Genomic DNA, 15598 nt, shown 5'->3' on the forward strand with positions numbered 1-15598 from the left:
TTTGAATGTATAATTACAATATGAACTGGATGGCACCAAGGTAATGATAAGAAATAGGAAGAATTTGATGTGAAAGACTACTGAACTCAAACTATTGGTTTCAGACAGAGGAGAAATCAGGAGTCTTACCATACCGCTACTGTTGATAGCAAGCTCTGTTCAGTAGTTTACCACATCTGAGCTCTTTTATAGTTTTGCTGTGGAGGTGGAGTCTTGACTGCCTATGTAATTGTCACATTTTATGATCAACCAATTTTGTTAGACCTCATTTCAGGGTGGGGCAGGTTATCAACACCTTTTGGAGGGTGTTGGGACATGACATATTGTCATGTCACTTGTTAATACTACTTTAATTTAAAGCACATTGTTTGCCTCTAACAAATTCTGATATTAATGAAATTACCTTGCCATGCCCACATCTCAAGCCACAGAGACTGCTCATCAATATATAATGATTAATCTAGAAAATAAAAAAACATTAAAGGTGGTTGAATGTGTGGCCCACACGTAGCACCTCTAAAGCATACTGTATATGCCACAATATTATAGTTTAAAACTGGACCTCTTCGAAGTGCAGTTTCCTATTCCTAATGTGGAGAAATAAGTCTGACTTAGTCCTAGAATCCTAGAGTGAATTTTGATGCACTTCTACACTTCTGCTACACACCCTACCCATACAGTAATGACATAGTAATTTTGTCTAATACATGCACTTTAAAAAACAGCTATTTCTAATTTCCATCCATCCATATCTTCACTGCTGTTAAATATGGCCACAGTGGCAGCAGATTATGTGAAGAAGCCCAAATGTCATTCTCCCCTGCCATATTCCCCAGCTCCTCCAGGTAGCAGTGCAAGTCACCCCAGTGTAATCCTGAGGTCAAAAGACGTGCATCATCTGCAAAGAGAAGTATGCAATTGTATGCATCACCATGACAAATGAAATGTGGCACAGATATTCATGTTCCCCATGAAATTAACTGAAATAACTTTGATCTTTGGGCTTTGGGCTTAAATGTGCTTGCCTGTCCACAAATAAGTGATAGACTGGTGACCTGTCCAGGGAGTGAACACAGGTAGTTACTTTCCAAAGACTGATAGTACTGTCACATTAAACTGGTATAGTAGCCAGTAGTTCTACTTGCAATAAAGGAATGTGTCAATGTGTCAAGTTGAAATGTATGACTCTTGTTGCCAGTAATAAAAAGATAGAATAATGCCAGCCTTATCCTTTAATTTTCGGAGCAAAGGCCATGCCTCAGCCATGCACTGATTCACCTGTCAAGTTTACGTATGCTTGGTCAACACACAATCTCTGATTTACCTTAGCTTTCTTGATTCATAGATTATCTCTATTGTTTTATATTTGCACTTAAGTCCTAGTTTCATCCACTGTGATTCAGTGCAAAACAACAAATTATGAACTCCAAGAGCGGTGAATATTTGTAGGCACTATAGATACCTGGTGACGCAACAAATATTCTATTCAATGGTAGTACTTAAAGTAGTTAAATATGCAGTAGAAATAGTGATTATGAGTAAAGAACAGTGACAGTCATTTCCAGAGATGAACAAACTTCCTGTGTCACACAGTTGAACTGTGCTCTGTAAGTGCTGCAAGTTTGCAGATGCATCCTGCCTTACAACACTACAAAACACAGCAAAGCTTTATGTGTCAAAGTTGGTTCTATCACATTAGAAAAGGCCACATATGTCTTTTTTTAATTTCTGCCATAGTCACATTATTGCAATTGTATTTGTTGGTTTTTATTTTATTTTCATCTTTTAAATTGCTCCTCATTTTGATCTTAATTACTTGTATTTTATTGCACTATACTCCTGTTGGTTTTGTCTTTTGTGAAGCATTTTGTAACTTGTTTTGAAAAGTGCTATATAAATAATGTTATCATTATTTATTATCATCATTATTAGTAGCAGTAGTGGTAGCTGTACTAGTGGTGCTATTAGTAGTATATAGTATATGACTTTTATATGATATGCTTTTTTTAATATATAAATGAAATTTTACACAATATGATGCAGAGAATCACTGGGTATTCAAAGTGCAGCAAGCCAGTAGTGTTAATTAAAAACCCTAAGCACTTCTGCACAACATTAGTTCTTAATAATAATAATAATAATAATAATAATAATAATAATACATTTTATTTATAAGCACCTTTCTGAACACTCAAGGATGCTGTACAATATACTATATATATACTATATTATTATATACTATAATAATCAAAAGAACTGTGCAACAGACAATAATCAATAAAACTGTACAGTATACAATAATCAATAAAACAACAATGGATAGAATCAACATAAAAGAAATGTAAGGCGGTGAAGTTGCAGTAGATTGGTTAAAGTGAGTAGGGCAGTCTTAAACAGATGGGTTTTGAGTCTGGATTTGAAAACAGGAAAGGAGTCAACGTTTTGGAGGGCTGGAGGCAGAGAGTTCCAGACCCACGGTGCTGAGACGGGCAGAGGGTACACAGAGATGAATGGAGGAGGAAGATCTGAGGGAACGGGACAGGGTAGTGATGTGTAGGAGGTCAGACAAATAGGGGGCAAGGTTGTGGATGGCTTTGAAAGTAAGCAGGAGGAGTTTGAATTCAATATGCTGTTTAACCAGGAACCAGTGGAGTTGCTGAAGGATGGGGGTGATGTGATGGTAAGAGGGGGTTGTGGTGATAATGCGAGCAGGAGAGAGGCCAAAGAGGAGAGACTTAACACAGGCTTGGTTGTTTATTTGGGAGGGCAGCACTTCCTTGTCTTTACTGAGTTTGAATGCACTCAGAACATCTGTCACATTATGTAATGAAACAAAACCAGGTTCTGTTTCAATCTGGCAGCACTATGAAGCCAGATGTTTGTGTCTGTGAATGTAAAGACCTGATTAGACTTGATGTTATAAGTTCACCCTCTGCTGCTGCTTATCCAGTACTACAGGCAGTCTACTCCAGTATTTTTGTATCTGCAGTTTATATTTTTTACCAAAGAGAGGCGCCCATTTCATGCAGAAATGAATAGAAATGTGAGCTATTTACAACAGCTGTTATAAATTATATTCCAGCAAATCTTTAAGCTTATCAGGCTGAAACCTCCCATGCAAGAATTACTAAATTGTTATCACTTCTTATGATATCTGTTATTAAATCATTTTTGAAAAATAACTGGGCAATTGACAGGGTTACTGTGTGGCATTTTGGTCATTAAGGGTTATATTTTAAAAAGTCATAAAAATCAGAGAGACGCTATCATGGCAGGAAATACTGTCCCAACAATGTAGTTCTAAGTTTGGTGGATTCTCATTTTTGGTACAGAAAATAACATCTTTATCCAAAGGAATGAATGAAATGGATTTCATTTTATTTCAATTTGAGATGACAAAAAGAATCTGTTAACTAACAGTGGTGAACATATCAGATTTACTTTTACTTTTATCAAGCAGCATACAGATGAATACAAAACCCTGATACACACATCACAGCCGTGATTCCACAATGGCAGGCTACCACTGATTAACAGATGTATTTGACAAGTGTGTTTTCTCCTTTCTGTCAAAAAAGGCATTTTTGAACTTGAGCTGAGTGACACGAGGGAATTGATGTATCCACTGTCTATTTATAACACAGAGCAGGTGTGCTGTTACACAGAGGCAAAGTGATTGGCTGAGATCCTCAGACTCTTTGTGCTTGTGTAAATACATACAAACACACACAGGTAACATCTTGCGTCTGCCCTGTGAAAATAGGCATGCACAAAAAATACATACATACACACAGATACACATAGGTTTTTTCGTTCATTGGAAACCTTTGGTACAGTGTAGGTGCATACATGCACGCCCATATGTAAAATGCATTCACATGCAAGCATACATTCAGACAATAAAAGATAAATTGACTGCCACTGGCACCCACACAGCTAAAACACTAATTTCCACTCAAGTGTTGAGAGGGGAAACAAGATGCTCTTCGCAATATTAGATTTTAGTCCCCAGGGGGTAGAGCAGATCCACACCCTCAAACAGATCCACTGAGCAGCACTTCACTAATATGATCTACAGCACTCAACAAATCAACAGATCTTGTCCTAATATAAATGCATCACATACAGCTTTAAACACCATGTACAAAGCTATTGAGAGAACTACCTGTGACCACATTTTATGCCTTCAACAGTGAGGTCAAATCACTCAAGAAGAGACAGGCAGGTGGTGGCAAAGTGATGCTTGTAGAGTGAGAAGAACCTTTACCCTCTGTGCTTTATTACCTCAGAAAAAAGGAACAACATTTCATGAGAATCGAGGGTGGGAGGAAGATAGCTTTGTTTGCATTTGCTTTTTAATGTGGTCATTTGCACCTACCTTCAGTGAGACTGAAAGCACTGCTGCAACCTCAAAAAGGAAGTAGGCGAGGCCTGTTTTGACAGCAGCACTGCTCCAATATATATATATTGAAGAGTTACTATTTTGAAGTTTTACTTTGTATGTAAAAAAGGATGAAGCACTGGTGAACTGAGACAGAGATCTGTCTGATTGGATGTTTCCATGGACTTTACTGGACTATTCTGCAGACCTCAACATTAGGTGGATATTTTGGGGTTGGTACTGGATGACTGACAAGCTTTTGAACCACAAGATTTTTTAAAATATAAACAGAGAGAAACTGAGATTGAGGTATTATTTGACACACCTAAGGATATCTTGCCTCTTGGATACTGGATCAATCAGATTCAACTCTGTGACAATGCCTGTGATTGTATTGGAGGCCAAAGACTTCACCAGTCCCCTTTTTTTGGTGCGGACATGCGAAGTCTTATCCAGCTGTACCACCTTCAGTCTTGTGGCCTCACTGGAATCTTCAGAGTTCAACACAAGTCAATCTCACACATTCAGGATCTTCTGCATGTTTACCTGGTGCTTCTTCTTCACCATTACTCTTCTTATCCACATTCTCAGCATCATCCAGTTTCACAGCCTCATCCCAATATCCTGGAAGAACCTGACGATGACGGTGGCAGCGTTAGGTGCTCTGATGTGTCTCAGTGCCTCTGTAGTCTTCCCTTGGATCGTCATTGATCATCAAAGGGTTTCGCCGCGCTTTGTGGCAGCTGCTGTTGTCTCCTGTCTCACTGTCCTGGCCTATACCTCTGAGTCCTACCTTCTTCGCACCCAAGCCCATGAACAAAGAGGCTACATGGGCAGCATACCTGGTCTCCTCAAGATACTCCAACTGTGGGGAGGCTGTCAGATGATACCCCTGATTGTGGAGGAGGCCCCAGGACTACATAATGAATACAGTTGGCAGCTATGGATTTCCTGCACATCATACAGTGTCTGTGTCCTTATGTGTCTCGTCACACTGGTGGTAATATTAGGTGACTTTGCTGGACGATGCCTCCTACCTTTTGATAGATTTTTGGCTGGCTTCAGTCTGGTTGGGGTGTTGCTCTACATGGTGGCCACAGTAATTTGTTTTACCAAGATTCTGCAGCTGAGAAACAACGGACCAAACACCAAACAAAATACAGAGCTGGTTATCATGGAAACAGTTGTTGCAAGTATTACATTGTTAGCTTATACAGTGGACCTTGCCTTCTCCATCAAACTGTTGTGTGACAGGAGTCATGCGTGAAATAACATATCACATTAAATGCACTGCATGTGAAGTTCATTATATATAGTTTTGAAAATTTTAGGAGAAAATCATGTCTTTGGCAAGTATGTAAAGTCAAACTGAATGGATGTTTTTACTGCTAATTGTCGCTGTGTAATCTCACTCTCTCAAGACATATGGATGGCTAATGTGTAAGAGTTATACAACTTGTTGACATATTAAACTTATAGCAAAAAAATATATAACTGATCGCCATGATCACTCTGTACTGCGGTTTTACTGACATGTCAAAGAGCTGTATGACATTTATAGACCAGTTTAGTATGACACACATACTGTTCAACCACTAAACTTGAGTTATGTGACAGGTGCACTGACTCATAAACACACAGTGTCCATTATGGACATAATAACATGGGGTATGAACTGTATGGTAGCTGAACAGCAGTCATCACTGATAAAGATTGAATTCCAAACTGTTGACTGTAAGCATATAATTTAGAAGATAAGGTCGAAAATGAAGAAAAGTGACATCAAAAGGTGCAGACTAATAAATAACTAATAATACTTTGAATTAAAACATCATTATTGAAATATCACTAACGTTTCAAGTCTAATGTTTTCCGTCAGATCTTTCACTCTAATTCCCTCAAATCGAGCTTACACCGGCCTCCATTTGATGAGAACAGTTACCATTCACTAACACTAGATGGCAACACTCTCATTAACGCCCCAATTAAAATCACAGGATTGACTTTACAGTGTAGAATGTATTGAAAGTTTTCCTTCCTGCATCGGTTTCAACAATATTTTACTGTGACGGTTTTTAAACATCACGTTAGCCTTTAATGTAAATAGTTTAGTAAGACTAAATATCCCTACTACTCCACAGACAAACTATGTATCACATAAATTTACCTATATGATCAAACCGGGAAAACCATTTAGATTTTTGTTTGTTTGTTATTTGTGTTTAAGCTATTAATTTAACAAAGACTCACGACCTTGCTAAAATTTGAGCTCTTGCAAATTTGGAAATATTGCTTCACATTTTTGTATTCTTGTTTCATGTATTTATGAGCGAAAACACTTTGCGACGTTGTTATAATTTATTTACCTTCTCACATCTGCCTCATCTGCTCTAGGCCTGTTAAGTAGTTCTATCGAAAAATCGATTGTCAGCCCCCGACCACACAGCGAGCCAGTTACCATGCTGCTCGGTCTCGATTACTCTGGCCTCGATAGACTACAGCGTTTTTTCTTTAAGGAACTGAGTCCAGTTAGTCAGTTGTCAACAGACTGAGCGAGTAAAGGAGGCGTTAAAACAACTTGGTACGTGGAACCCATAATACAAACGTTACCATACGTTCTCGTGTCGGGAAAATCTTTTTGACTTGCTTTGGAATTTCAGTTTTGTTCGATGTATCCAGACAAACATGAAGTCCCCTTCACACGGTAAGCTATCGTCTCTTTTTGAAACAGTCTGGTGACCTCGTCCAGCATAGTCTTTCCAACAAATTTGCGATTCATTTTGTTGCAAGCAAGTTTCTCTTTACTGCAAGTCTTTTTATATCGATAAATGGAATCATATTTAAGCTGATAAAGGCTAAAAAGTTTCTCGGTTAACGTTGTTAGCTTGTTATCTTACCTGCATCACAAGACAGGCTGCTTTCATTAGTCGTTGTTGCTCTTTAAGGTTGACAAGTTTAGTTTAGAAAATGAGACCATGCTTATTAGCCGATGTAACTCCTTACAACAACAACACCCGTATGTTAACTACTACTGGAAAAGCTTTTTGTTGTTTGCCATAATATTAGGTCGCAGTCGATCATTGTACACAAAGACTACTAGTGTAACTACTTTATCACCAAAAAGCAAATACACTCCCTTTATATTGTTCGTCAGTATGTTTGTGTATGTATGTGTGTATGTAATGACTTGGCATTTCTCTTCCTGATGGTGTGTTTCTCAGAAGCCCCTTGAGCACCATGGACATGTGAAACTTGACTCTTCAGTAGGCAGATGCAAGTCCCAGGCTGGATTGAATGGCACTGAGGATACAAGGTAAGCACTTTGCCAGTAAATTTGAACTCATTATTGATCCGTTTCCTGAGCTACAAATGACCTTAGGAAAGGCAAAGTCCAGATAGACAGAGAAAGAGAGAGAGGAGAGGGGAGGGACAAGTATAGCTACACAGAATTGCTGAACAAAAATGCTCTCAGGGATCAAAGGAAATTATATTCCTCATCTCAAGAAACCAGGAGAGATGTAGCAGATTACAAAGTGTGTTGTGTTTGTCTTATCACATGGGAGTCAACAGCAGCTTTGTCATCGGCAGGTTTGCCATCTTTGTCATTCACCTGCAGTGATGCAGGTCCAAGCAACTGAAATTGTAATAAGCTCTCTCAAGAAACCTTGCCCCTTGACTGTCTTACAGCTTTTAGAAGTACTTCAAACACACACACACACACACACACACACACACACACACACCCTGGGCCTAGGAGTGAAGGCCCAGATGTGTGCATGGTTAAATTAGATAGCAGCAAGGTGTTTTACGGGTTTCTTTTGCACAGTGGCCTCAAGGTATATTTTAAATTGTAAGTAACTTGCTGTGCATAATGGCCTCCTGTTTGACCAGTTTACCAAGAGACAGTGGTGATTTTTTTTCTTTCAGTTTTCACTCTTTGACATGGAGCTGTTGCTCTTACATAGAGAAGCATTTATTATGTGCACTGGTTGGAGTTCAACATCTCCCAAGGAATTTTCAACATAGTCTCTTTCCTCATTCTTAAAAAGTATATCTCAGATTCTTATGATAGGCTTTACATTTTTGTTTGAAATAATGTTATGTTGCATAAAACATAGGTTACTACACTCTTGTGTAAAGTTAAAATCATAGTTCTTAGACTACTTATTTTTAGAAATAAATTGTATTTTAAAATCCTTGCACAGTGGTTAGAACTAAGAAGCTGTGAGTATCAAAGAGAGAGGACTTAATTAGATTGTACAGTGTAAAATTTCTTTGTTTGATATTCAGAGAAAGGCGTTTAGGTCTGCAGGTTTGTCGACTGTAGATATTCAGACAGACATAAAAGTGCCACAACATTGTAGTCTAATGTGTAAGTTGGCTGATACACTCACCACATAGACTGTAATGTAATGTTACTGTTTAGCAAATTTATTTTAATTAATGATTCCTTGCAAGATATAATTAAATACTGACAAAATCAGATATAGTATATTTGGTTTTTCATATATGAAAAGTTTGGTCTTATGTAGCACATAAAACTAGAACACTTCATTGTTTTGAACATCAGTTTGATTATTTTATGTTTTTATTATTTTTTGCCATATTTGCCATACATACATCCAAACTGCTAATCTTGAATGGACTACTAAGACCTATAAGTAAGAAATGACTAGAGCATATGACTGCAAACATTTCACTGGATAAGTTTTTAAAATATATTTTAGGCTTACTTTTTAAAAAATATATATTTACAATATCATGGTTAGATTGTGATTATTACAACTCCATAAAGGGTTGATGCATAGTGATGTACAAGTAGGAAATGAGAAAAAATATCCAAAATATACCACTCTGATATAATTTTACAGCTCTTTGTGTTTTAATGTATTAATTGTGTTATGTATTTGTTGCTTAATTCATAAAAATTGAGTTCACTGGTAGGATTTGGCCAAACAGACAAGACTTGAGTAGCATAATTGTATTGTTTTTTTGATTATATTAAAGGATAAAGGTCAGGTTTACTAGACATCTGTCACAGATAAGACACTGCAACAGTGCACTGTGTGCATAGCTGCCATGTTAGAAAGGGTGAGTGAGAGAGGGATGTGTCATTTTGTTAGAGAAGGGAAAAGCAAAAAACAGGATTCTAACATCTGTGAGAGAGGGAGGTTTAGGGTTTGAGCAGCAGGTGTGGTGAAGGGAGATGTCACACTTCAGCAGCACAGCCGGCAGCATATCGAAATGATTTTGAGAGGATCGGGCCTTCATTTCCTGTCTGTGAAAATATGTTAAAAATAAATGTAAGCTGGGGCCTGTGCTGAATGTTAACAGTTAAGAATCTGAATGGATTTCACCTTTTGCATCGCTTGCAATGCGTAATCTGTCACTGACTGATCACAAACCAACTAGCTGGAGTTTAGGATGCAGTGTTTGCTTTGTCATTGCTTTGACAGTCAAACATTTCTGTCTGCGCTTTTTGCAATGCAGTAAAACAGGTAGTGGCAGTGCTTTTTATCTTTTCGCCTGTGCTATTTTCCTCATATGGAATGTGTCATATTCATCTTTCACTATGGAACAAGGAACTTGTGCTGCTTATCTCTCTTTGCGTATGATTCGGCCGACACCCCTGTTGATTGTACACCTGTTCATAGCTTTGACTCATTTTCCAGCCAGGTCTAACCTATTTTTATACAGTCAAAAATTTCTTGTTCTGCTCAAGGCTGAGTGATAGCTCAGCCCAGCTGAGATGCAGATAGTGTAGTATATTCAAGAAAATCAAGAAATTTTTAAAAAAATAGAATAAAATAATAAAAATAGTAATAATCATAATGGGAGGTTTGCTACCTGTATAGCCCTCCTGAGGACATGTTATTGGAATTAACATGATAATTGCACTACCTTGTACTTACAGCATGGTCACACCTTTTCTGAAACTGATATCCTAACTTCACAGTGGCCTATTACAATGCAGTACAGTGGCCTCTTATATTACACTTAGATTTCAGTTTACTCTGGGAGACCATTTGGCTACTTGATAAAAAAAAGAAGGCTTATGAAATATGGCTCAATAATGGTACATAATTTTTCCACCACTTTTTCCCTCTGACCCAGTCCTATAAGATCAGGAACTTTTAGGCATCTCTACTTAAGTTTGCCTTTTGTCATATGCTACTATATTGACTTTTGGCTCTTCAACATGTCATAGTTGTCAGGTTCCTAACTCAAAGTTTAACTCTAGCTTTATAGTTAACATGGCTTTTTGATTTGCTTAATAAAGAGTGGTTAGTGCCTTGCTTTTTTGCTCACTGCTTGTTCAACCATCTTGTCACACCAACTTAGGCAAGACTCCTAATCTACATGTGTACAGAGCTATTTGATTAAGAGAATTCAGCCTTTTTTTTTTTTTTTTTTTTTTTGTTGAAATGATGGAAAGGATAGATAGGTGAATGTCTGTCCATGAACACTGGCTTGACATAGTTAGCAGTCTTCACAACAATGCAACAGTATTAAGCCCAACCTATTGTCACATGAGTGCGTGCTTGTGGAAGCAACTTGGGTTTTATCAGAGCAATGTCCAGGGCTTTGTTAACCATGTGATCTTTCCAGAATTCCACGTAGGGGTGTGTCTTTGTTGATTTTCTATAGACCTCTCTGTAGATCTCTGTAGATGATTGTAATCAATAGGATACTGCAAGTGCCACAGAGCAGTGTAACAAATACAAAATCAAGATATATATATTTGTGTTGCTGGTATACAACTCTAATAAGATCTGCCAGTCAAAGTTGAAGAAACATGTAAGAATTGTGTTATGTGGCTGAGCTTTCTCTCTCCTGAGCTCAGTCCTCATTCATGCAGGTGCCACCAAACATGCTACTCCCTCACCTGTCCAACCGCTGAAATAAAGACCATTACTGAGACATCAGGAGAATGTATCCACCTGCCAGCCAGCATCAATCACAGGCCTGTTTCAGGTGCTGTCTCCATTGTGCGTTGACAGCACCATTCAACTCACTGCTGTCATAATAATCACTTGTTACCAGAAGAGACGAGGTGGGAGGCGGGAAGATTCATAAATATAGCCCGTCTATAAATATTACTTCAGAGTTTCTCATTTGAAACAGAGACATTCACAGAACTGCACATGCAGCATTTTGTGTGAGAGCAAAAAATGCTGGAAAAAAGAAGAGATATCTGCACATCAGTGCATTCATCTTCTGTTTTAAATTGAGCCCTGAGGAATAGTGCAGCTGTCTTTTACAAGATTAAAGCCATTCCTTTTGATTTCAAGCAGTCGTACACCATGATCCGCGGATTTGTCTGGAATACAATGATATAACACAGACCATTTTAGTCCCCCATGAGCTGCTCTCACACTGGATAACAATATAGGCTTTTGTTATTACAGTTTGGCTGAGAAATACTTTCCCCAATTCCTTTCACTTTGTCCAACACTAGTAACAATACATGTCCAATTATTGCATTCCAGACTTTTAGCTAAGTTGCTGTTTGACTTATTGTTGGTCAGGAATGCACATTTATTGTGGTAATTAAGAATCCTGATTATTTTGAGAGATACACTTTAAAAATTAAACAACATATTACATTTTATTTTCATTTCATCAGATTTTGTAAATTAAATCTTTCATTCCCTAAAAAATCATTATCAAAAAATCATTCAAAAATTTAATTATTGATTAAATGTGCAGCTCTGACTGTAATCTGTAATTCTTACATTTTGTTTAATCCTTTATGACTTTGTCAAGTAGCTTCTCCCCAGTGTTTGATGGCTCATATGTGTCTCAGAGGCCCTCTGTTGTGGAACTCTGTTGAGTGTCATGAAAAATTTAATTACTCCACACAGATAAGGCTGCTAGTTACAGATGTGGTTAATGTCATCAGAAAAGAGAAAAAGCCACAGTTCCAGTTACACAAAGAACACACGTCACATACAGTAAACAGTGGCGGTTTATGTCATTGTCTGTTTTTCATTCTGTATTTATGGAAATTAATGAATGTTGTATGTTGACATTTAGCAAGGACTGGGAACTATGGAAACAGAAGAGTCTTTGTGGAAGCAAAGTAGGAAGTTGGTCTCAGGGGTTCGACCAGATGTGGCCAGCTGGGCAGATGGCTGCCCCAAAGGCCTGTACCATTCATCCCGCTTCCGTGGCTTGGTTTATTGTGCTATTCGTGTTCTCATGTTGGTTAGAAGGCTTCGTTTGACTGGGACTTGTGTAGCTGTCTGACTGTCTGTACTATTCCACCAATTTCCTCAGAAATATAAACCGGAACTAAAACAACACTAGGTCAAGGCCTTATGAAACAAGCTCTGGTTTGTCTTGATAGCCTATCTCCAAAACATGATTACATGCATGACCTCTCATGCTCAATAAAAACAGAGATCTTAACTCTTCTTTGTTTCTGTATCTAGTGCCTTGTTTTTAATGGGAATCACTGCACATGTGACTAGCTGTGGCAAGGTTACTTGATAGTAACAAGAAGAAAGAAAGAAACCTAAATTAAATAAAAGGTTTGCTTTGAAAACTAGTTAGAGCGCTGTTAAAAAGAACCATCAAAATTCATCAGTTTAAAACTGATAAAACACGTGTGTCTCCTTTGGGAGCCGGTGTTTAGGCTGACTGAGTCTGTTTCTGTAACTGGAGCAAACAGGCAGATTTCCCTGCTTGATTCATGTCACAGTTTTGTCACCACTGCAGCCAAGGAGCTCATTCAAATATAATGAGGGCTTGTTGACGAGGTTAAGCAGTTAAGTGAGGAGTGTATTATTTAACACAAACAACTTGTGGGTCAGTGAACTGACATGGTCACTTTACAGCGTATTAACTGCATTCAGAAACACAAGGCCTCTTTATTCTCTTTCTAAGTAAAAGCAAGTTGTAGTGTATTGTCTGGGTAGTTGGGTTGTGTAAAAAAGGGGTCACAGTGCTATGAAAGCCTTCTATTACAGTCTCTCTCTGTCTTTCTCCCTCTTTATCTGTTTCTTAATACAAGTTTATTTTTTACTTCCTAGTCTCGGTGGAAGCTCTGTCACATGCTCTCCACGAGCCAGCAGGTTCTCACTGTTGTGATCCATGACAGCTGAGCTATTGCAGGCAGTAACTGAGCAATCCAACCACTGTGATGACTATTTGAAAACAGCTGTTAACTTCTCAAACCGTTCTCTGTTACAAGAAATTTAACATGTCCTTCTTGGACTTCTTGATTTGGTAAATTATATTGAGCATTTTCATATCATTCTCTTTTTATAGACAAAATGGTTAATTAAGAAATTAATTAATACATTAATCAATAAAGAAAATAAACCAGATGTACAGTCCTACATATTTAGTTTGAGCAACTTTGAGTATAGACAGCTGTTAACAAATGCAAACTTTATAATCAGGCATATGCACATAACACAGTGATGATGAATGTGATGTAGCCATTGTTTGTTGTTCTGAAAACATGACCACACAGGCTCAGTAATAATACCTAGTTCAAAGGTGTGTTTATAATGAATTCACTATTGAAAACAATAGACCAACTTTTTGGACAATATCTTTTAGTTTCACACAGCCTTCTCTGTTCAAATCTGGTTTTATGTAAGTCAGAGTTTATTGTCTGTTATAGCCATTGTTTTTTTTCCCTCATGTTTTGTCTCAGTGTGAGGCAGCTGATGTTGTCTGTTAAAATACTGTCATGGGACACAACCTTGTATTTCTAAGTACTTCAGGAAGGATTGGATATTTTTATGGATGTCATATCTTTTTTAAATTATATGCTGCACTTTGGTTTATTAGTTTTAATGAGTCTGAGTGTCATGAGACTCATTCATACATTTGCAACTGTAAAATTCAAATTCAAGGCAGCAGTCATAATAAGAAAGGCCTGAGCAAAGCCTCAGCACAGCACTCTTGCTGTACAGATTAAAAATGGTACCTGGTGGTGACCTTCCATAAGAAATAATATTTTGTAAGTTCACTATGTTTATCTTGTTTGAGTGGCAAAGTGTGCTCTAGTTGGCAGAGGAAGGAGACAGTTGATACCCATAATGATCTCACTGCCTAACATTTCAGCCCTGCCTGTCTCACCAGTTAGTCAGCATTCTCGAGAACAGTCTCAGTGCTGTTGGGCTGCTATTGTTTATTTGTCTCCAGAACCTGAAATCCGAAAGGATTCTGTGAAATGCATTTATGGCCTCTTAGTCACACACACACACACTCTCACACAAACAGGCTCTCACACACCTTGGTCTCCACTAATTCACTTAGCCACATTGAGCACCACCATATTACTCTGTTTACCTGTCTACTTTGTTTATATTTCTATAGTAACAGAGACAAAGGGAGTGTGAAGCATAAGAAACATGACAGCATTTTACACATCAGATGTTCATCCACATAAGTGAAGATTATTGCTCTCTTTTCTATATTTATCATCCAGGTTAAGCACACGAGGGGCCCCAGAGTGTAACCATAATGAGAGAAAGTTCGCACAGGCTTTTCTTCAGAAGTGTGTTCAATCACGAGAAGCTTTCATTTCCCCCACCTCCATGTTTACTATGTAATAACAATGGAGCATACAGTCCCTGTGCAGCTACTAGGAATCGGTAAATTGTCATCACCTGTGGTGCTATTAACTGCTACTGTAGCTACAGTGTTGGCTGGGGCATTAATGTGAGCACTTAGCTGTGAGACACAAGTCATTAGGCAAACTGTCAGTGTAAGCGCAGGGAAAGCCATCACTACTGCAAATAAACTTCCTCTAATGCCTTCCTAGGCAACCTGGATAAGGTATAGTGGTCTGGGATTTCATTATGTCTTCCATAGGGGAATGTGTGAAGCATGTTTACAAATCATTTTTTACAGTCTTTTACTCTCGTAATTTTTCTCTCTGTCTCTTAGCAAGCATCCTCTTAATGCCGCTGATGTCATCAGAATCAGTAGTGTATGACATTTAAGATGCTCCTAGGAGGTTGGCATGTGGTGGTGTATTGGCAGAAAGCAACAGGCAGGATGACTTGCAAAAATACCCCCGTGATGCAGTTCCTGAGCAGCAGACTCCGGAAACAGGCAGTTCTCCTGATATTTAAGGCCCACATGCACAGATGATAGAGACACTAATGCTGAGAGACTTTTTAATTCATGCTTATATTTGCTTGTGAAAACAGCTTTCCAGTCTCTATGCAGACACACTTTTACTCTCTTGGAAAA

At 38.1% G+C, this 15598-nt stretch overlaps 2 protein-coding genes across 4 annotated transcripts in view; both read left to right on the forward strand.

Annotated features, from left to right (window-relative positions):
* Positions 1–6229, forward strand: part of LOC127142501 (myeloid-associated differentiation marker) — a 35337-nt gene extending 29108 nt beyond the window's left edge. For both annotated transcript variants that reach the window (XM_051070868.1, XM_051070867.1), the window contains exon 2: positions 3733–6229. In XM_051070868.1, coding sequence (XP_050926825.1) covers positions 4761–5648 — 888 coding nt within the window. In that variant the 5' untranslated portion in view covers positions 3733–4760 and the 3' untranslated portion in view covers positions 5649–6229. The remainder of the gene's footprint in view (positions 1–3732) is intronic.
* Positions 6230–6881: 652 nt separating this feature from the next.
* The window catches only part of LOC108884569 (testis-expressed protein 2), a 29191-nt gene continuing 20474 nt past the window's right edge, over positions 6882–15598 (forward strand). For both annotated transcript variants that reach the window (XM_018678538.2, XM_051070865.1), the window contains exons 1-2: positions 6882–7085; positions 7603–7694. The gene's annotated coding sequence lies outside the window, so the exon portion shown is untranslated. The remainder of the gene's footprint in view (positions 7086–7602; positions 7695–15598) is intronic.

This window comes from Lates calcarifer, linkage group LG5 (assembly GCF_001640805.2).
Source record: "Lates calcarifer isolate ASB-BC8 linkage group LG5, TLL_Latcal_v3, whole genome shotgun sequence".
Lineage (NCBI taxonomy): Eukaryota > Metazoa > Chordata > Actinopteri > Centropomidae > Lates > Lates calcarifer.